The sequence below is a fragment of the Haliotis rubra genome, unplaced genomic scaffold (assembly GCF_003918875.1).
Source record: "Haliotis rubra isolate DU_JTF1 unplaced genomic scaffold, ASM391887v1 Scf397, whole genome shotgun sequence".
Lineage (NCBI taxonomy): Eukaryota > Metazoa > Mollusca > Gastropoda > Lepetellida > Haliotidae > Haliotis > Haliotis rubra.
This window is the reverse complement of record NW_025767076.1, coordinates 170,479-193,443: the sequence shown is the minus strand read 5'-3', so window position 1 is coordinate 193,443 and position 22,965 is coordinate 170,479. Positions and strand designations below refer to the sequence as shown.

General features: G+C 45.3%; 1 protein-coding gene across 6 annotated transcripts in view; it reads left to right on the top strand.

The window, feature by feature from the left end:
- LOC124286970 (leucine-rich repeat-containing protein 74B-like) overlaps positions 1-22,965 on the top strand; it is a 72,042-nt gene that overhangs the window by 36,617 nt on the left and 12,460 nt on the right. For all 6 annotated transcript variants that reach the window (XM_046723428.1, XM_046723425.1, XM_046723426.1 and 3 more), the window contains 5 exons: positions 3,929-3,978; positions 4,168-4,335; positions 14,766-14,881; positions 16,551-16,629; positions 17,082-17,177. In XM_046723428.1, the coding sequence (XP_046579384.1) occupies positions 3,929-3,978; positions 4,168-4,335; positions 14,766-14,881; positions 16,551-16,629; positions 17,082-17,177 (509 nt within the window). The remainder of the gene's footprint in view (positions 1-3,928; positions 3,979-4,167; positions 4,336-14,765; positions 14,882-16,550; positions 16,630-17,081; positions 17,178-22,965) is intronic.

Sequence of the window (22,965 nt, the reverse complement as noted above, 5' to 3'; positions counted from 1 at the left end):
ATCTATATACAGGCAACAACATTAGGGACTAGTCTACAGGGTGACACTAGCAGGTCAGTGGATCTATATACAGGCAACAACATTAGGGACTAGTCTACAGGGTGACACTAGCAGGTTAGTGGATCTATATACAGGCAACAACATTAGGGACTAGTCTACAGGGTGACACTAGCAGGTTAGTGGATCTATATACAGGCAACAACATTAGGGACTAGTGTACAGGGTGACACTAGCAGGTCAGTGGATCTATATACAGGCAACAACATTAGGGACTAGTCTACAGGGTGACACTAGCAGGTTAGTGGATCTATATACAGGCAACAACATTAGGGACTAGTCTACAGGGTGACACTAGCAGGTTAGTGGATCTATATACAGGCAACAACATTAGGGACTAGTCTACAGGGTGACACTAGCAAGTTAGTGGATCTATATACAGGCAACAACATTAGGGACTAGTCTACAGGGTGACACTAGCAGGTTAGTGGATCTATATACAGGCAACAACATTAGGGACTAGTCTACAGGGTGACACTAGCAGGTTAGTGGATCTATATACAGGCAACAACATTAGGGACTAGTCTACAGGGTGACACTAGCAGGTCAGTGGATCTATATACAGGCAAGAACATTAGGGACTAGTCTACAGGGTGACACTAGCAGGTCAGTGGATCTATATACAGGGAACAACATTAGGGACTAGTCTACAGGGTGACACGAGCAGGTCAGTGGATCTATATACAGGGAACAACATTAGGGACTAGTCTACAGGGTGACACTAGCAGGTCAGTGGATCTATATACAGGCAACAACATTAGGGACTATTCTACAGGGTCACACTAACAGGTCAGTGGATCTATATACAGGCAACAACATTAGGGACTAGTCTACAGGGTGACACTAGCAGGTTAGTGGATCTATATACAGGGAACAACATTAGGGACTAGTCTACAGGGTGACACTAGCAGGTTAGTGGATCTATATAAGGCAACAACATTAGGGACTAGTCTACAGGGTGACACTAGCAGGTTAGCGGATCTATATACAGGCAACAACATTAGGGACTACTCTACAGGGTGACACTAGCAGGTTAGTGGATCTATATACAGGCAACAACATTAGGGACTAGTCTACAGGGTGACACTAGCAGGTCAGTGGATCTATATACAGGCAACAACATTAGGGACTAGTCTACAGGGTGACACTAGCAGGTTAGTGGATCTATATACAGGCAACAACATTAGGGACTAGTCTACAGGGTGACACTAGCAGGTTAGTGGATCTATATACAGGCAACAACATTAGGGACTAGTCTACAGGGTGACACTAGCAGGTCAGTGGATCTATATACAGGCAACAACATTAGGGACTAGTCTACAGGGTGACACTAGCAGGTTAGTGGATCTATATACAGGCAACAACATTAGGGACTAGTCTACAGGGTGACACTAGCAGGTTAGTGGATCTATATACAGGCAACAACATTAGGGACTAGTCTACAGGGTGACACTAGCAAGTTAGTGGATCTATATACAGGCAACAACATTAGGGACTAGTCTACAGGGTGACACTAGCAGGTTAGTGGATCTATATACAGGCAACAACATTAGGGACTAGTCTACAGGGTGACACTAGCAGGTTAGTGGATCTATATACAGGCAACAACATTAGGGACTAGTCTACAGGGTGACACTAGCAGGTTAGTGGATCTATATACAGGCAACAACATTAGGGACTAGTCTACAGGGTGACACTAGCAGGTTAGTGGATCTATATACAGGCAACAACATTAGGGACTAGTCTACAGGGTGACACTAGCAGGTTAGTGGATCTATATACAGGCAACAACATTAGGGACTAGTCTACAGGGTGACACTAGCAAGTTAGTGGATCTATATACAGGCAACAACATTAGGGACTAGTCTACAGGGTGACACTAGCAGGTTAGTGGATCTATATACAGGCAACAACATTAGGGACTAGTCTACAGGGTGACACTAGCAGGTTAGTGGATCTATATACAGGCAACAACATTAGGGACTAGTCTACAGGGTGACACTAGCAGGTTAGTGGATCTATATACAGGCAACAACATTAGGGACTAGTCTACAGGGTGACACGAGCAGGTTAGTGGATCTATATACAGGCAACAACATTAGGGACTAGTCTACAGGGTGACACTAGCAGGTTAGTGGATCTATATACAGGCAACAACATTAGGGACTAGTCTACAGGGTGACACTAGCAGGTCAGTGGATCTATATACAGGCAAGAACATTAGGGACTAGTCTACAGGGTGACACTAGCAGGTCAGTGGATCTATATACAGGGAACAACATTAGGGACTAGTCTACAGGGTGACACGAGCAGGTCAGTGGATCTATATACAGGGAACAACATTAGGGACTAGTCTACAGGGTGACACTAGCAGGTCAGTGGATCTATATACAGGCAACAACATTAGGGACTATTCTACAGGGTCACACTAACAGGTCAGTGGATCTATATACAGGCAACAACATTAGGGACTAGTCTACAGGGTGACACTAGCAGGTTAGTGGATCTATATACAGGGAACAACATTAGGGACTAGTCTACAGGGTGACACTAGCAGGTTAGTGGATCTATATAAAGGCAACAACATTAGGGACTAGTCTACAGGGTGACACTAGCAGGTTAGCGGATCTATATACAGGCAACAACATTAGGGACTACTCTACAGGGTGACACTAGCAGGTTAGTGGATCTATATACAGGCAACAACATTAGGGACTAGTCTACAGGGTGACACTAGCAGGTCAGTGGATCTATATACAGGCAACAACATTAGGGACTAGTCTACAGGGTGACACTAGCAGGTTAGTGGATCTATATACAGGCAACAACATTAGGGACTAGTCTACAGGGTGACACTAGCAGGTTAGTGGATCTATATACAGGCAACAACATTAGGGACTCGTCTACAGGGTGACACTAGCAAGTTAGTGGATCTATATACAGGCAACAACATTAGGGACTAGTCTACAGGGTGACACTAGCAGGTTAGTGGATCTATATACAGGCAACAACATTAGGGACTAGTCTACAGGGTGACACGAGCAGGTTAGTGGATCTATATACAGGCAACAACATTAGGGACTAGTCTACAGGGTGACACTAGCAGGTTAGTGGATCTATATACAGGCAACAACATTAGGGACTAGTCTACAGGGTGAGACACAGATTTTCAGTCCTGATTTTGGCTAAAGTGAGTGAGTGAGTTTAGGTTTACGCTGCACTCAGCAATATTCCAGCTATATGGTGGCGGTCTGTAAATAATCGAGTCTGGACCAGACAATCCAGTGATCAACATTCTAACCCGGACCATCACAGATTTTTGGCCAAAGAGTATGTCAAAACTAGGGCTGTAATGATGCATCAAACTATTCATGGATTGCAATTGTTGGGTCTCCGATAGCAATTAATTGATGGTAGAAACGAAAAACTATTGATACATTGATAGTGTGTGTGCCTATCGATAGTTTAGTAATTGACTTCTGTTGATAAATGTGCAGCGCAAAAAACAACAATAGACTATCGCTATCGCAATAGTTGTTTCCCCCTCAATAGTCACCCCTAGTCAGTACCTCATCACAGATGTTTATTTCTCTCCAACATGCAGCACAACATGACCCTCCATATTGTAGTCATTAGAGTGATATATTTACTTACCAAACACAATACAGAAACTGTCTAGGTCCAAGGTTTATTTACCTTCTTTATGACATACATTTGTTATTTTTGTTGTAATGAGCATGTGAATGACAGAAGGCATCTGCTTTTGTCCATGGTCAGATTACCCAAATCCTAAAGTACAATCAAGGTTTCATAATAGACTATCAATATCTAATCATCAGTAGAGAGTAAATCTAAGTATATATTTTTTCAGGAAATGAATTTGACGACAAAGCTGCTGGATATTTTGCTGATGCTTTGCTGGTGAGTTTTGTACAACAATAATCATCATGTCTGAACGGCTGATCAGAAACACTGATAAACAAGGCTATGAAGTACAAGATTATTATGTACAAGAGTATTAGTATTATTGTGGCTACATATTAACCCTTATAAGAGAAGAACCATTCAAATAGTTCTGTTTTTTGTACAATATTTTGTATTCCATTGCAGAGTGCAACAAAAATAGAATATTTAAACCTTAGTCATAATAACTTTGGTGAGAGTGCTGGTATTGCGCTGGGGCCGGCGATCTCCGAGAATACTTCACTCAAAGAACTGGACCTCAGTTGGAACCATCTACGGCGGAAAGGTGCCATCTCCGTGGCAATGGGAGTAAAGGTGAACACACAGTAAACAAAAGCTAAACAACATTGTGTCACGTCTCTCTGTAGCTTTCTCTATTGTCAAATATAATGAATCAAAGTATCAGTCTGACAACAGAGAAAATACAACTGAAAACCTGAAGTCTTAGTTAGGGAGTTAGGCCTTATGTTCAGATCAGTAACACATGAAGAGGTATAACTCCAAGCGCTGTTATAACATCAGCATGACACTAAGCAATGTTATAACATTATCAGTGTCACACCACACACTGTTATAACATTAGCACAGTGTGACACTAAGGGCTGTTGTAACAAAACCTTGCCCATTGAAGCTGTACCACCTGGTGTGACACTAAGGGCTGTTGTAACTAAACCTTGCCCGTTGAAGCTGTACCACCTGGTGTGACACTAAGGGCTGTTGTAACTAAACCTTGCCCATTGAAGCTGTACCACCTGGTGTGACACTAAGGGCTGTTGTAACTAAACCTTGCCCATTGAAGCTGTACCACCTGGTGTGACACTAAGGGCTGTTGTAACTAAACCTTGCCCATTGAAGCTGTACCACCTGGTGTGACACTAAGGGCTGTTGTAACTAAACCTTGCCCGTTGAAGCTGTACCACCTGGTGTGACACTAAGGGCTGTTGTAACTAAACCTTGCCCATTGAAGCTGTACCACCTGGTGTGACACTAAGGGCTGTTGTAACTAAACCTTGCCCATTGAAGCTGTACCACCTGGTGTGACACTAAGGGCTGTTGTAACTAAACCTTGCCCATTGAAGCTGTACCACCTGGTGTGACACTAAGGGCTGTTGTAACTAAACCTTGCCCATTGAAGCTGTACCACCTGGTGTGACACTAAGGGCTGTTGTAACTAAACCTTGCCCATTGAAGCTGTACCACCTGGTGTGACACTAAGGGCTGTTGTAACTAAACCTTGCCCATTGAAGCTGTACCACCTGGTGTGACACTAAGGGCTGTTGTAACTAAACCTTGCCCATTGAAGCTGTACCACCTGGTGTGACACTAAGGGCTGTTGTAACTAAACCTTGCCCATTGAAGCTGTACCACCTGGTGTGACACTAAGGGCTGTTGTAACTAAACCTTGCCCATTGAAGCTGTACCACCTGGTGTGACACTAAGGGCTGTTGTAACTAAACCTTGCCCATTGAAGCTGTACCACCTGGTGTGACACTAAGGGCTGTTGTAACTAAACCTTGCCCATTGAAGCTGTACCACCTGGTGTGACACTAAGGGCTGTTGTAACTAAACCTTGCCCATTGAAGCTGTACCACCTGGTGTGACACTAAGGGCTGTTGTAACTAAACCTTGCCCATTGAAGCTGTACCACCTGGTGTGACACTAAGGGCTGTTGTAACTAAACCTTGCCCATTGAAGCTGTACCACCTGGTGTGACACTAAGGGCTGTTGTAACTAAACCTTGCCCATTGCTGTACCACCTGTACCACCTGGTGTGACACTAAGGGCTGTTGTAACTAAACCTTGCCCATTGAAGCTGTACCACCTGGTGTGACACTAAGGGCTGTTGTAACTAAACCTTGCCCATTGAAGCTGTACCACCTGGTGTGACACTAAGGGCTGTTGTAACTAAACCTTGCCCATTGAAGCTGTACCACCTGGTGTGACACTAAGGGCTGTTGTAACTAAACCTTGCCCATTGAAGCTGTACCACCTGGTGTGACACTAAGGGCTGTTGTAACTAAACCTTGCCCATTGAAGCTGTACCACCTGGTGTGACACTAAGGGCTGTTGTAACTAAACCTTGCCCATTGAAGCTGTACCACCTGGTGTGACACTAAGGGGGCTGTTGTAACTAAACCTTGCCCATTGAAGCTGTACCACCTGGTGTGACACTAAGGGCTGTTGTAACTAAACCTTGCCCATTGAAGCTGTACCACCTGGTGTGACACTAAGGGCTGTTGTAACTAAACCTTGCCCATTGAAGCTGTACCACCTGGTGTGACACTAAGGGCTGTTGTAACTAAACCTTGCCCATTGAAGCTGTACCACCTGGTGTGACACTAAGGGCTGTTGTAACTAAACCTTGCCCATTGAAGCTGTACCACCTGGTGTGACACTAAGGGCTGTTGTAACTAAACCTTGCCCATTGAAGCTGTACCACCTGGTGTGACACTAAGGGCTGTTGTAACTAAACCTTGCCCATTGAAGCTGTACCACCTGGTGTGACACTAAGGGCTGTTGTAACTAAACCTTGCCCCATTGAAGCTGTACCACCTGGTGGTGTGACACTAAGGGCTGTTGTAACTAAACCTTGCCCATTGAAGCTGTACCACCTGGTGTGACACTAAGGGCTGTTGTAACTAAACCTTGCCCATTGAAGCTGTACCACCTGGTGTGACACTAAGGGCTGTTGTAACTAAACCTTGCCCATTGAAGCTGTACCACCTGGTGTGACACTAAGGGCTGTTGTAACTAAACCTTGCCCATTGAAGCTGTACCACCTGGTGTGACACTAAGGGCTGTTGTAACTAAACCTTGCCCATTGAAGCTGTACCACCTGGTGTGACACTAAGGGCTGTTGTAACTAAACCTTGCCCATTGAAGCTGTACCACCTGGTGTGACACTAAGGGCTGTTGTAACTAAACCTTGCCCATTGAAGCTGTACCACCTGGTGTGACACTAAGGGCTGTTGTAACTAAACCTTGCCCATTGAAGCTGTACCACCTGGTGTGACACTCAAGGGCTGTTGTAACTAAACCTTGCCCATTGAAGCTGTACCACCTGGTGTGACACTAAGGGCTGTTGTAACTAAACCTTGCCCATTGAAGCTGTACCACCTGGTGTGACACTAAGGGCTGTTGTAACTAAACCTTGCCCATTGAAGCTGTACCACCTGGTGTGACACTAAGGGCTGTTGTAACTAAACCTTGCCCATTGAAGCTGTACCACCTGGTGTGACACTAAGGGCTGTTGTAACTAAACCTTGCCCATTGAAGCTGTACCACCTGGTGTGACACTAAGGGCTGTTGTAACTAAACCTTGCCCATTGAAGCTGTACCACCTGGTGTGACACTAAGGGCTGTTGTAACTAAACCTTGCCCATTGAAGCTGTACCACCTGGTGTGACACTAAGGGCTGTTGTAACTAAACCTTGCCCATTGAAGCTGTACCACCTGGTGTGACACTAAGGGCTGTTGTAACTAAACCTTGCCCATTGAAGCTGTACCACCTGGTGTGACACTAAGGGCTGCTGTAACTAAACCTTGCCCATTGAAGCTGTACCCACCTGGTGTGACACTAAGGGCTGTTGTAACTAAACCTTGCCCATTGAAGCTGTACCACCTGGTGTGACACTAAGGGCTGTTGTAACTAAACCTTGCCCATTGAAGCTGTACCACCTGGTGTGACACTAAGGGCTGTTGTAACTAAACCTTGCCCATTGAAGCTGTACCACCTGGTGTGACACTAAGGGCTGTTGTAACTAAACCTTGCCCATTGAAGCTGTACCACCTGGTGTGACACCAAGGGCTGTTGTAACTAAACCTTGCCCATTGAAGCTGTACCACCTGGTGTGACACTAAGGGCTGTTGTAACTAAACCTTGCCCATTGAAGCTGTACCACCTGGTGTGACACTAAGGGCTGTTGTAACTAAACCTTGCCCATTGAAGCTGTACCACCTGGTGTGACACTAAGGGCTGTTGTAACTAAACCTTGCCCATTGAAGCTGTACCACCTGGTGTGACACTAAGGGCTGTTGTAACTAAACCTTGCCCATTGAAGCTGTACCACCTGGTGTGACACTAAGGGCTGTTGTAACTAAACCTTGCCCATTGAAGCTGTACCACCTGGTGTGACACTAAGGGCTGTTGTAACTAAACCTTGCCCATTGAAGCTGTACCACCTGGTGTGACACTAAGGGCTGTTGTAACTAAACCTTGCCCATTGAAGCTGTACCACCACACTAAGGGCTGTTGTAACTAAACCTTGCCCATTGAAGCTGTACCACCTGGTGTGCTCAAGGGTTGTTGTAACTAAACCTTGCCCATTGAAGCTGTACCACCTGGTGTGACACTAAGGGCTGTTGTAACTAAACCTTGCCCATTGAAGCTGTACCACCTGGTGTGACACTAAGGGCTGTTGTAACTAAACCTTGCCCATTGAAGCTGTACCACCTGGTGTGACACTAAGGGCTGCTGTAACTAAACCTTGCCCATTGAAGCTGTACCACCTGGTGTGACACTAAGGGCTGTTGTAACTAAACCTTGCCCATTGAAGCTGTACCACCTGGTGTGACACTAAGGGCTGTTGTAACTAAACCTTGCCCATTGAAGCTGTACCACCTGGTGTGACACTAAGGGCTGTTGTAACTAAACCTTGCCCATTGAAGCTGTACCACCTGGTGTGACACTAAGGGCTGTTGTAACTAAACCTTGCCCATTGAAGCTGTACCACCTGGTGTGACACTAAGGGCTGTTGTAACTAAACCTTGCCCATTGAAGCTGTACCACCTGGTGTGACACTAAGGGCTGTTGTAACTAAACCTTGCCCATTGAAGCTGTACCACCTGGTGTGACACTAAGGGCTGTTGTAACTAAACCTTGCCCATTGAAGCTGTACCACCTGGTGTGACACTAAGGGCTGTTGTAACTAAACCTTGCCCATTGAAGCTGTACCACCTGGTGTGACACTAAGGGCTGCTGTAACTAAACCTTGCCCATTGAAGCTGTACCACCTGGTGTGACACTAAGGGCTGTTGTAACTAAACCTTGCCCATTGAAGCTGTACCACCTGGTGTGACACCAAGGGCTGTTGTAACTTAAACCTTGCCCATTGAAGCTGTACCACCTGGTGTGACACTATGGGCTGTTGTAACTTAAACCTTGCCCATTGAAGCTGTACCACCTGGTGTGACACTAGGGCTGTTGTAACTAAACCTTGCCCATTGAGCTGTACCACCTGGTGTGACACTCAAGGGCTGTTGTAACTAAACCTTGCCCATTGAAGCTGTACCACCTGGTGTGACACTAAGGGCTGTTGTAACTAAACCTTGCCCATTGAAGCTGTACCACCTGGTGTGACACTAAGGGCTGTTGTAACTAAACCTTGCCCATTGAAGCTGTACCACCTGGTGTGACACCATAGGGCGTTGTAACTAAACCTTGCCCATTGAAGCTGTACCCACCTGGTGTGACACTAAGGGCTGTTGTAACTAAACCTTGCCCATTGAAGCTGTACCACCTGGTGTGACACTAAGGGCTGTTGTAACTCAAACCTTGCCCATTGAAGCTGTACCACCTGGTGTGACACTAAGGGCTGTTGTAACTAAACCTTGCCCATTGAAGCTGTACCACCTGGTGTGACACTAAGGGCTGTTGTAACTAAACCTTGCCCATTGAAGCTGTACCACCTGGTGTGACACCTGGGGCTGTTGTAACTAAACCTTGCCCATTGAAGCTGTACCACCTGGTGTGACACTAAGGGCTGTTGTAACTAAACCTTGCCCATTGAAGCTGTACCACCTGGTGTGACACTAAGGGCTGTTGTAACTAAACCTTGCCCATTGAAGCTGTACCACCTGGTGTGACACTAAGGGCTGTTGTAAACTAAACCTTGCCCATTGAAGCTGTACCACCTGGTGTGACACTAAGGGCTGTTGTAACTAAACCTTGCCCATTGAAGCTGTACCACCTGGTGTGACACTAAGGGCTGTTGTAACTAAACCTTGCCCATTGAAGCTGTACCACCTGGTGTGACACTAAGGGCTGTTGTAACTAAACCTTGCCCATTGAAGCTGTACCACCTGGTGTGACACTAAGGGCTGTTGTAACTAAACCTTGCCCATTGAAGCTGTACCACCTGGTGTGACACTAAGGGCTGTTGTAACTAAACCTTGCCCATTGAAGCTGTACCACCTGGTGTGACACTAAGGGCTGTTGTAACTAAACCTTGCCCATTGAAGCTGTACCACCTGGTGTGACACTAAGGGCTGTTGTAACTAAACCTTGCCCATTGAAGCTGTACCACCTGGTGTGACACTAAGGGCTGTTGTAACTAAACCTTGCCCATTGAAGCTGTACCACCTGGTGTGACACTAAGGGCTGTTGTAACTAAACCTTGCCCATTGAAGCTGTACCACCTGGTGTGACACTAAGGGCTGTTGTAACTAAACCTTGCCCATTGAAGCTGTACCACCTGGTGTGACACTAAGGGCTGTTGTAACTAAACCTTGCCCATTGAAGCTGTACCACCTGGTGTGACACTAAGGGCTGTTGTAACTAAACCTTGCCCATTGAAGCTGTACCACCTGGTGTGACACTAAGGGCTGTTGTAACTCTAAACCTTGCCCATTGAAGCTGTACCACCTGGTGTGACACTAAGGGCTGTTGTAATCCAACCTTGCCCATTGAAGCTGTACCACCTGGTGTGACACTAAGGGCTGTTGTAACTAAACCTTGCCCATTGAAGACACTAAGGGCTGCTGTACCACCTGGTGTGACACCTGGTGTGAAGGGCTGTTGTAACTAAACCTTGCCCATTGAAGCTGTACCACCTGGTGTGACACTAAGGGCTGTTGTAACTAAACCTTGCCCATTGAAGCTGTACCACCTGGTGTGACACTAAGGGCTGTTGTAACTAAACCTTGCCCATTGAAGCTGTACCACCTGGTGTGACACTAAGGGCTGTTGTAACTAAACCTTGCCCATTGAAGCTGTACCACCTGGTGTGACACTAAGGGCTGTTGTAACTAAACCTTGCCCATTGAAGCTGTACCACCTGGTGTGACACTAAGGGCTGTTGTAACTAAACCTTGCCCATTGAAGCTGTACCACCTGGTGTGACACTAAGGGCTGTTGTAACTAAACCTTGCCCATTGAAGCTGTACCACCTGGTGTGACACTAAGGGCTGTTGTAACTAAACCTTGCCCATTGAAGCTGTACCACCTGGTGTGACACTAAGGGCTGTTGTAACTAAACCTTGCCCATTGAAGCTGTACCACCTGGTGTGACACTAAGGGCTGTTGTAACTAAACCTTGCCCATTGAAGCTGTACCACCTGGTGTGACACTAAGGGCTGTTGTAACTAAACCTTGCCCATTGAAGCTGTACCACCTGGTGTGACACTAAGGGCTGTTGTAACTAAACCTTGCCCATTGAAGCTGTACCACCTGGTGTGACACTAGGGCTTGCTGTTGTAACTAAACCTTGCCCATTGAAGCTGTACCACCTGGTGTGACACTAAGGGCTGTTGTAACTAAACCTTGCCCATTGAAGCTGTACCACCTGGTGTGACACTAAGGGCTGTTGTAACTAAACCTTGCCCATTGAAGCTGTACCACCTGGTGTGACACTAAGGGCTGTTGTAACTAAACCTTGCCCATTGAAGCTGTACCACCTGGTGTGACACTAAGGGCTGTTGTAACCTTGCCCAAAGCCTTGCCTTGCCCATTGAAGCTGTACCACCTGGTGTGACACTAAGGGCTGTTGTAACTAAACCTTGCCCATTGAAGCTGTACCACCTGGTGTGACACTAAGGGCTGTTGTAACTAAACCTTGCCCATTGAAGCTGTACCACCTGAATTGTGACACTAAGGGCTGTTGTAACTAAACCTTGCCCATTGAAGCTGTACCACCTGGTGTGACACTGGGGCTGTTGTAACTAAACCTTGCCCATTGAAGCTGTACCACCTGGTGTGACACTAAGGGCTGTTGTAACTAAACCTTGCCCATTGAAGCTGTACCACCTGGTGTGACACTAAGGGCTGTTGTAACTAAACCTTGCCCATTGAAGCTGTACCACCTGGTGTGACACTAAGGGCTGTTGTAACTAAACCTTGCCCATTGAAGCTGTACCACCTGGTGTGACACTAAGGGCTGTTGTAACTAAACCTTGCCCATTGAAGCTGTACCACCTGGTGTGACACTAAGGGCTGTTGTAACTAAACCTTGCCCATTGAAGCTGTACCACCTGGTGTGACACTAAGGGCTGTTGTAACTAAACCTTGCCCATTGAAGCTGTACCACCTGGTGTGACACTAAGGGCTGTTGTAACTAAACCTTGCCCATTGAAGCTGTACCACCTGGTGTGACACTAAGGGCTGTTGTAACTAAACCTTGCCCATTGAAGCTGTACCACCTGGTGTGACACTAAGGGCTGTTGTAACTAAACCTTGCCCATTGAAGCTGTACCACCTGGTGTGACACTAAGGGCTGTTGTAACTAAACCTTGCCCATTGAAGCTGTACCACCTGGTGTGACACTAAGGGCTGTTGTAACTAAACCTTGCCCATTGAAGCTGTACCACCTGGTGTGACACTAAGGGCTGTTGTAACTAAACCTTGCCCATTGAAGCTGTACCACCTGGTGTGACACTAAGGGCTGTTGTAACTAAACCTTGCCCATTGAAGCTGTACCACCTGGTGTGACACTAAGGGCTGTTGTAACCTAAACCTTGCCCATTGAAGCTGTACCACCTGGTGTGACACTAAGGGCTGTTGTAACTAAACCTTGCCCATTGAAGCTGTACCACCTGGTGTGACACTAAGGGCTGTTGTAACTAAACCTTGCCCATTGAAGCTGTACCACCTGGTGTGACACTAAGGGCTGTTGTAACTAAACCTTGCCCATTGAAGCTGTACCACCTGGTGTGACACTAAGGGCTGTTGTAACTAAACCTTGCCCATTGAAGCTGTACCACCTGGTGTGACACTAAGGGCTGTTGTAACTAAACCTTGCCCATTGAAGCTGTACCACCTGGTGTGACACTAAGGGCTGTTGTAACTAAACCTTGCCCATTGAAGCTGTACCACCTGGGGTGTGACACTGTACCACCTGGTGTGACACTAAGGGCTGTTGTAACTAAACCTTGCCCATTGAAGCTGTACCACCTGGTGTGACACTAAGGGCTGTTGTAACTAAACCTTGCCCATTGAAGCTGTACCACCTGGTGTGACACTAAGGGCTGTTGTAACTAAACCTTGCCCATTGAAGCTGTGCCACCTGGTGTGACACTAAGGGCTGTTGTAACTAAACCTTGCCCATTGAAGCTGTACCACCTGGTGTGACACTAAGGGCTGTTGTAACTAAACCTTGCCCATTGAAGCTGTACCACCTGGTGTGACACTAAGGGCTGTTGTAACTAAACCTTGCCCGTTGAAGCTGTACCACCTGGTGTGACACTAAGGGCTGTTGTAACTAAACCTTGCCCATTGAAGCTGTACCACCTGGTGTGACACTAAGGGCTGTTGTAACTAAACCTTGCCCATTGAAGCTGTACCACCTGGTGTGACACTAAGGGCTGTTGTAACTAAACCTTGCCCATTGAAGCTGTACCACCTGGTGTGACACTAAGGGCTGTTGTAACTAAACCTTGCCCATTGAAGCTGTACCACCTGGTGTGACACTAAGGGCTGTTGTAACTAAACCTTGCCCATTGAAGCTGTACCACCTGGTGTGACACTAAGGGCTGTTGTAACTAAACCTTGCCCATTGAAGCTGTACCACCTGGTGTGACACTCAAGGGCTGTTGTAACTAAACCTTGCCCATTGAAGCTGTACCACCTGGTGTGACACTAAGGGCTGTTGTAACTAAACCTTGCCCATTGAAGCTGTACCACCTGGTGTGACACTAAGGGCTGTTGTAACCAAACCTTGCCCATTGAAGCTGTACCACCTGGTGTGACACTAAGGGCTGTTGTAACTAAACCTTGCCCATTGAAGCTGTACCACCTGGTGTGACACTAAGGGCTGTTGTAACTAAACCTTGCCCATTGAAGCTGTACCACCTGGTGTGACACTAAGGGCTGTTGTAACTAAACCTTGCCCATTGAAGCTGTACCACCTGGTGTGACACTAAGGGCTGTTGTAACTAAACCTTGCCCATTGAAGCTGTACCACCTGGTGTGACACTAAGGGCTGTTGTAACTAAACCTTGCCCATTGAAGCTGTACCACCTGGTGTGACACTAAGGGCTGTTGTAACTAAACCTTGCCCATTGAAGCTGTACCACCTGGTGTGACACTAAGGGCTGTTGTAACTAAACCTTGCCCATTGAAGCTGTACCACCTGGTGTGACACTAAGGGCTGTTGTAACTAAACCTTGCCCATTGAAGCTGTACCACCTGGTGTGACACTAAGGGCTGTTGTAACTAAACCTTGCCCATTGAAGCTGTACCACCTGGTGTGACACTAAGGGCTGTTGTAACTAAACCTTGCCCATTGAAGCTGTACCACCTGGTGTGACACTAAGGGCTGTTGTAACTAAACCTTGCCCATTGAAGCTGTACCACCTGGTGTGACACTAAGGGCTGTTGTAACTAAACCTTGCCCATTGAAGCTGTACCACCTGGTGTGACAAGTTTTCATTTTGAGCATACCTCATTATGAAATGCATAATACACTGGTAAAAGAGCCTAGGTAACAATTATTTATTCATTCTGTGTCATCAAGTAATATTTCCACTTGCAGAACAATGTATTTATGAAGAAAGTGAATTTATCATGGAATGGGTTTGGGCTGGAGGGATCCATTGCCCTTGCCGACGCTGTAAAGAACAACTCAGTGCTGGAGGAACTTGACATTGGGTGAGTAGTTCGGGAGGTGTCGTCAGCTGCTTCGTCAGTAGGTGTGGGTCGGGGAGGCGTCGTCTGCTGCTTCACCAGTAGGTGTGGGTCTGGGAGGCGTCGTCTGCTGCTTCACCAGTAGGTGTGGGTCGGGGAGGTGTGGTCTGCTGCTTCACCAGTAGGTGTGGGTCGGGGAGGTGTGGTCTGCTGCTTCACCAGTAGGTGTGGGTCGGGGAGGTGTGGTCTGCTGCTTCACCAGTAGGTGTGGGTCGGGGAGGTGTGGTCTGCTGCTTCACCAGTAGGTGTGGGTCGGGGAGGTGTGGTCTGCTGCTTCACCAGTTGTAGTGGGTCTGGAAGGTGTGGTCTGCTGCTTCACCAGTAGGTGTGGGTCGGGGAGGTGTGGTCTGCTGCTTCACCAGTTGTAGTGGGTCTGGAAGGTGTGGTCTGCTGCTTCACCAGTAGGTGTGGGTCTGGGAGGTGTGGTCTGCTGCTTCACCAGTAGGTGTGGGTCGGGGAGGTGTGGTCTGCTGCTTCACCAGTAGGTGTGGGTCGGGGAGGTGTGGTCTGCTGCTTCACCAGTAGCTGTGGGTGGGGGAGGTGTGGTCTGCTGCTTCACCAGTTGTAGTGGGTCTGGAAGGTGTGGTCTGCTGCTTCACCAGTAGGTGTGGGTCGGGGAGGTGTGGTCTGCTGCTTCACCAGTAGGTGTGGGTCGGGGAGGTGTGGTCTGCTGCTTCACCAGTAGGTGTGGGTCTGGAAGGTGTGGTCTGCTGCTTCACCAGTAGCTGTGGGTGGGGGAGGTGTGGTCTGCTGCTTCACCAGTAGGTGTGGGTCTGGAAGGTGTGGTCTGCTGCTTCACCAGTAGGTGTGGGTCGAGGAGGCGTCGTCTGCTGCTTCATCAGTAGGTGTGGGTCGAGGAGGCGTTGTCTGCTGCTTCATCAGTAGGTGTGGTTCTGGGAGGTGTCGTCAGCTGCTTCACCAGTAGGTGTGGGTCTGGGAGGTGTCGTCTGCTGCTTCACCAGTAGGTGTGGGTCTGGGAGGCGTCGTCTGCTGCTTCTTCAGTAGGTGTGGGTCTGGGAGGTGTCGTCTGCTGCTTCACCAGTAGGTGTGGGTCTGGGAGGTGTCGTATGCTGCTTCACCAGTAGGTGTGGGTCGGGGAGGTGTCGTCTGCTGCTTCACCAGTAGGTGTGGGTCGGGGAGGTGTGGTCTGCTGCTTCACCAGTAGGTGTGGGTCTGGGAGGTGTGGTCTGCTGCTTCACCAGTAGGTGTGGGTCTGGGAGGTGTGGTCTGCTGCTTCATCAGTAGCTGTGGGTGGGGGAGGTGTGGTCTGCTGCTTCACCAGTAAGCCTTTACACCAAGGACCAAGAAGGGCAGTGAGGTATCTGCTGGTCCCTCAAGGGAACTGGTTGAGGCAAGGAGGTGTATTCTCTTGTTTCTCAAGGGACAGGGTAGGGCTGGGATGTATAGAATGCTCATTCACCTAGGACATGGATTTGGAAAGAGAGGTCTGGCAATGTTAAAGCGTAGTCTTCTCATGCTGAAGACCTGAGGACAAAGGCCATCATGGATGTAATGTGTGAAGTATCAAACCAAACACTTGCTTTTGACACCCTCAACACTCGCACAGTGTCTTGGTGAAAAGTGTAAAGCATGATATTTTGTGGTGAAGATTTATTGTGATTCCATTTTGCAGAAACAACAGAATAACCACAGAAGGGGCTGTGCTAATCGGGAAGGGTCTCTCCCTCAATGAAACACTGCAAGTGCTGAAGGTGAGAAGACTATTCCAGTTTGTCAGATAGTTGCATGTTATGCGTCCAAGGATCGATCAGATAACAGTAGGCCATTATTACTTCATTATTGGGTCTTCGCCCGTTGATAAGGCCAGAAAACACCCTCATAGAAAACATCTTGATAAAACAAGGTCAGGATTCACCTGGCCTTCTATATGAGAACACCTTTGTAAAACTAGGTCAGGTTTATCCTGGCCTTCCATATGAGAACACCTATGTAAAACTAGGTCAGGTTTAACCTGGCCTTCTATATGAGAACACCTATGTAAAACTAGGTCAGGTTTATCCTGACCTTCTGTATGAGAACACCTATGTAAAACTAGGTCAGGATTCACCTGGCCTTCTATATGAGAACACCTATGTAAAACTAGGTAAGGATTCACCTGGCCTTGTGTATGCTATCACCCACTCACTCACTCCCTTCCTTCCAGATGGGTCAGAACCCGATGCAGACGGGAGGCTGTTGGGCCATCTGTGCAGCCATATTGAAGAACCCCAGCTGTGTCCTCAGACTCATAGACTTTTCTGTGAGTACACCTTGGAAGTTATTTATTTTTCCTTATCCTGACTCATGCTCTTTTTGCTTGTCTTCTTCTTCTTGCGAACATAGTGGAACACTTGTATCTCCCTAATTGAAGCTCCCTTCAATTTAAAATCACTAATTAGTATTCACCACGAGTTACCTCCTTTCCACAAGCGCGGGAACGAGGGCGCCACCTCTACCCATGTGCCTCACTCTCTCCTTCTTCGCCCAGTGAGCTGGACGTGAGAGCGCCTGTGTCTCCCGACACACTATATCCTTTGAATTATATTTAGTTAGTTACCTCGTATAGACATCTATAGAGGTTTAGCTAGTATCCTTCAACGATTATATATTGATATTTAGTCGTTTTTCTACAGTTTATTCACGGGACGCCGTGTTTGTTTCAGTGGATTACGTTGATGAAAATTCTGTACTATTGCAGATTACGTTTTTTATGCTGCTGCTGATCCGCCTTTAATATGATGTACGGCGCCATGTTTATTATATTCACATTGCAGTTGCGGTACTAATTTATCCAATTCTACCTTTTTATTAATATTTACTTTGCGTTTGGCACGCACAGCAGATAGGTCGCGCGATGCAGAGTCTAGTATGACTGATACACGGAACCCTTCGCCAGTCTACTGCTGTTGGCCGACTCCCCTCCCGTGTGGTGTTCCGCTAGAGTGGTGGAGAGGTGTGGGACGTAGTCCGCCATCTCCAAGAAGCATCCTGCTTCCCCAGACATCCCATCGTCGCAGCAGAAGACTAGAGGGTTTTTCTACCACATCTCAACAGCCGAGACCGTTCCCATCGCAGTTTGGGCCTGTTTGATGATCAGCCGGTCATCATACCAGATGTACATCAAAGATTGACCGATGTCGCTCAGATCAGCATGCAGCCTGATGTACCAACGCAGATATGCGATGATCGTCCTGAGGGTCCCATCATTACCAACACTCAACGCAGGCGCCGCGACACCCAGGGCAGCGCCGACCTCTGAGGGAAAATCAAGCGAAGTCTACTAGGACTTTCTCAACCGAGATTGTTCCAGCCGATGACCTGGACCTCTCGATGATCAGCTGATCATCATCCCGACGACGCCACAAGAAGCGACCGGTGACAGCTACAGCGACATCAGCAGAGATCACCATGCAGCCTGATGCCTCTACACTGATGTCGGACGATTTTCCGGTGGACCCCTCCATTAACACTGCAGATAAAGCACCGGCGACCTCGCCGCAGACCATCCCAGAAGACATGATGCGACAAATTATGAACATCATGGAGGACCACTATATCTGCGGTAGCAGGGTCCGAGCAGCGAAGGCTCCAACGTGAGACAGCACCCCAGAGGCACCCCCGTCAACGTAGCAGCCAGGGACGATGTCACCTTCGCTGGCGAAGTCACGGACCACCTTGACGAAGGACCTAGATGTACAGCCTTCGCGGCGGAAAGGACCTAGATGTACAGCCTTCGCTGGGCGAAAGAACCTAGATGTACAGCCCGCGAAGGACTTCGCGAAGGCAGGATAGATCATCACCTTATCGCGGTTTCATCCCTAGATGTGGACTCGGACCATCAGACATCACGGAAGCCTTCGAGCGAAGGTCATATCGTCGTTCCTCGGACCGGACGCAGAGGAAGCCAGCGAAGGCATGCGCGGGCGACACCTGAATCCAGATCATCATAATCTAGAAGGACATCGAGGGACTATACAAGAGCTTCGCTGAAACTATCAACGTTCCCTCACAAGTCTCGAGAAGATCAACCCATAGACAAGTTGATCATCGATATCAAGTATAAGAACTACAATCGTATATTGGTTCTGTTGAATCCATGACGAGGACGTATGTTCGCTGGCCTAAATAGATCTAGAACGATCAATTAGACACTTATCACCAGACTTCGTAATAACGACTTCTGAATATGATAAGATGATCCATGCGACCCTACTTCAGGCAAGCGCTCGCCGCCGATCCCACATCCTGTTAAACACAGAGGCTGTTCACAAAGCAAGCTCATATATATATTTAAATATATATATATATACTAATCGGGCTTTGACTCGACACCTTCAGCGATGGTCACGAAGGCTAAGTGGCTCCAAGTCTACTTCACCCAGAAGATCTAGAAGGGATACTTGAGAACTTCGCTAAGTCTCGGCGTTCACCGAGGAAATCTCCTCCAAGGTTTCCATATACTAGCCACTCGTCATATATAGCTACTCGTCAGTCCGTTTCAAGGCGTCACATAAGTTGATTATCAACTGTATGCCAGATGCCGTCTATAAAGCCTCTGCGAAGATAATTGCTCAGGCTATTTACAACACAAGCGCCGCTGTATTATTAGTCAGCGACATTTCATAGATCTTCACAGAAATCAACTATTCATTATAAATTGCTAATATACAATCCCGGACGACGATACACGATATATCTACATGCGCGTGACCATTACGCATATCTGCAGACAATTCAATATCGAAATTGAACAGCAGCCTTGTTACAGCGAGTATAACTCTTAATCGTCAAAGTTTCTGAGAAGAAATATGTACAACAAGTTCAACGTTAATTCTACAATTATGACGATACATTCATGTATACAGTCTACAAGCTCACAACTTGCAAGTTGTTTATACCCTTATATATAAGGAAGTCGGAATTATATTCAAAACTGAAATTACTTTCACGACAACCAGGAAAATAACCTACCCAGCATAAAATTACAGAGCGAGATATTTCGCGGCGGAGGTTTCGCATAGCGATTACCATTAACCCTCGAAACCGTGGTCACCGGATAACCGGAAGCTACGGTGAAGACCGGCGTTTATGCTAATATCAAGCGGCGACAAGAATTTATTCAAGGTGGGTTTTTTCCGCTACACCGGTGACATCACAGCAGCGGGTATTATACAGAATCAAAATGCCTTGTTCTGATTGGACCGCTGAGGGACAAGCGACCTACACAGAGGTCGATCTCAATTCACAGTTCAAGACTTACGTCACAAGTGACAACTATATATCAGTGAGCGAGCAAGCCTCTTTACAGTCCAGTTAACCTGAACATTCATGATTAGACTGCCTTTCTTCAAGTTAGAGGCGTCCCCTGTCAAGTTAAGGCGAGGGATCGGCAGTCAGGCGATTTTACATAAAGTTCAGCGAGGACAGACACACCTGGTTGTGCACCTACATCGTCAAAGGACTTCATGCAGCGAATTACCTAGGCGAAAGATACAAGTGGATCTAAATCCACAGCGTTTCAGACTACAGCTGAATTTCATCAAGCGACTAACACAACTAGATGGTTAGTAAACCTACTAAACTTCTGTTTGGAGAATAAAGCGGAAATTTTCGCCCAACCTGGGGATATGAATATAGTGCTCCAACACCTCACAAGTGAGGTTTATGAACACGCCTGGATGACATACTTGGACCCCATGATAACGATGATTCTATCAAGATGGCCAGCAAGAGCACTGTAAATTTATCTCCACCAAACCAAACAGGAGGAAAAATGCAACAGATTATTTCCTCTATCATCAACTTACATAGAGTGAAGTCTCATGTACTATATCTCCATTTGGATCAGAACTGTCATACTACGTGCATATCGCGGATGGACCTATTCCGACCCTCCATGAGCTTAATACTCATGATATTATAAGCTAACTTCTACAATTGTTCTACACAAATGTGATTGAAATAATGGAGGGTTAATTTCTGGAAATCCGATATGGTGGTTGCAAACCATTATCTGAGAGATATCACCACCGAGGACGTCTCAGGTATACACCAATTCGATCCCATGGTCCTCGCACAACAGCTGACAGTTCCTCGGAGAAGATAAGTCAATCTAACAGATTTTTACTTATCTTATAACAATACTAAATAGCTTCATGCTATGTATAATTTACTTAAGTTCCTTTTATCATCACAGTACTATGATTATTACATCATACAATATATAAGTTAACAACTATACAGAGTTTGTTATTATATATATTTACCTTAAGTTATTCATATCTTAAGAGTAATACTATGGTTACATGATAAATGCATTAGCTAACAAACTCTACAGAGTTTTTGGCTATTTTATACATAGCTTAAGTTAATTAAGCTAACAAACTCTACAGAGTTTTACTATTATATAGCTAACTTAAGCTAATTATACCTTAAGCATAGTACTATACTCATATTATTAAAATATATTGGCTAACAAACTCTAAGGAGTTTTGCTATTATATAGGTAGCTTAAGCTTATTCATATCTTAAGCTTAGTACTATGTTTATATCATATAAGTAGATTAGCTAACAAACTCTAAAGAGTTTTTTGCTATTTGGCTTAAGTATCATCATATTTCTAAGCAATATGGTTATATTATAACATGTATTAGCTAACAAACTCTACAGAGTTTTAGCTATTATATATGTAACTTAAGCTTATTCATATCTTAAGCAGTACTATGTTTATATCATATAGGTATATTAGCTATCAAAACTCTAAAAGAGGGTTTTGCTATTATATATTTTCGCTTAAGTTTCATCATATTTTAAGCTTTATGGTTACATTATAACATGTATTAGCTAACAAACTCTCACGGAGTTCTTGCTATTATATATGTAGCTTAAGTTTTCCTTCATAAGCTCAATACTAGGTTTATATCATAGCTAACAAACTCTAAAGGGTTGTTTCGCTTTTATACAATTAGCTTAAGTTTCATCATATCTTAAGCAGTATGTTTACATTATAAAGGTATTAGCTAACAAAACCTCTTCGTGAGTTTTGTTATTATATATATATAGCTTAAGTTTCATCATAACTTAAGCTCAGTACTATGTTTTTAACATAAAAGTATATTAGTTAATAAACTCTAAGGAGTTTATTTTGCTATATACATTTAGCTTAAGTCTAATCTTATCTTAAGCTTAGTACTATGGTTACACTATAAAAATATTAGCTAATAAACTCTACAGAGTTTTTGGCTATTATATATGTAGCTTAAGTTAATAATATCTTAAGCACAATACTATACTCATATTGTAAAAATATATTAGCTAACAAACTCTACGGAGTTTTGCTATTATATATGTAGCTTAAGTTCATTATATCTTAAGCACACTACTATACTCATATTGTAAAATATATTAGCTAACAAACTCTACGGAGTTTTGCTATTATATATGTAGCTTAAGTTAATTATATCTTAAGCACACTACTATACTCATATTGTAAAATATATTAGCTAACAAAACCCTACAGAGTTTTGCTATATATATGTAGCTTAAGTTAATTATATCTTAAGCTCAGTACTATACTAATATTATAAATATATATTAGCTAACAAACTCTACAGAGTTTGGCTATTATATATGTAGCTTAAGTTAATTATAGCTTAAGCACAGTACTATACTCATATTATAAAAATATATTAGCTAACAAACTCTACAGAGTTTGGCTATTATATATGTAGCTTAAGTTAATTATAGCTTAAGCACAGTACTATACTCATATTATAAAAATATATTACCTAACAAACTCTACAGAGTTTTTGCTATTATATATGTAGCTAAAGCTTATTCATATCTTAAGCTCAGCATTATATCTATATCATATAAGTATATTAACTAACAAACTCTAAAGAGTTTGCTATTATATAATTAGCTTAAGTTTAATCATATCTTAAGCTTAGTACTATGTTATATCTTAAAGTATTTTAGCTAACAAACTCTAAGGAGTTTATACTAGCATATTAACAAGCTTAAGTCTATTAGTCTTAAGCATTGTATTA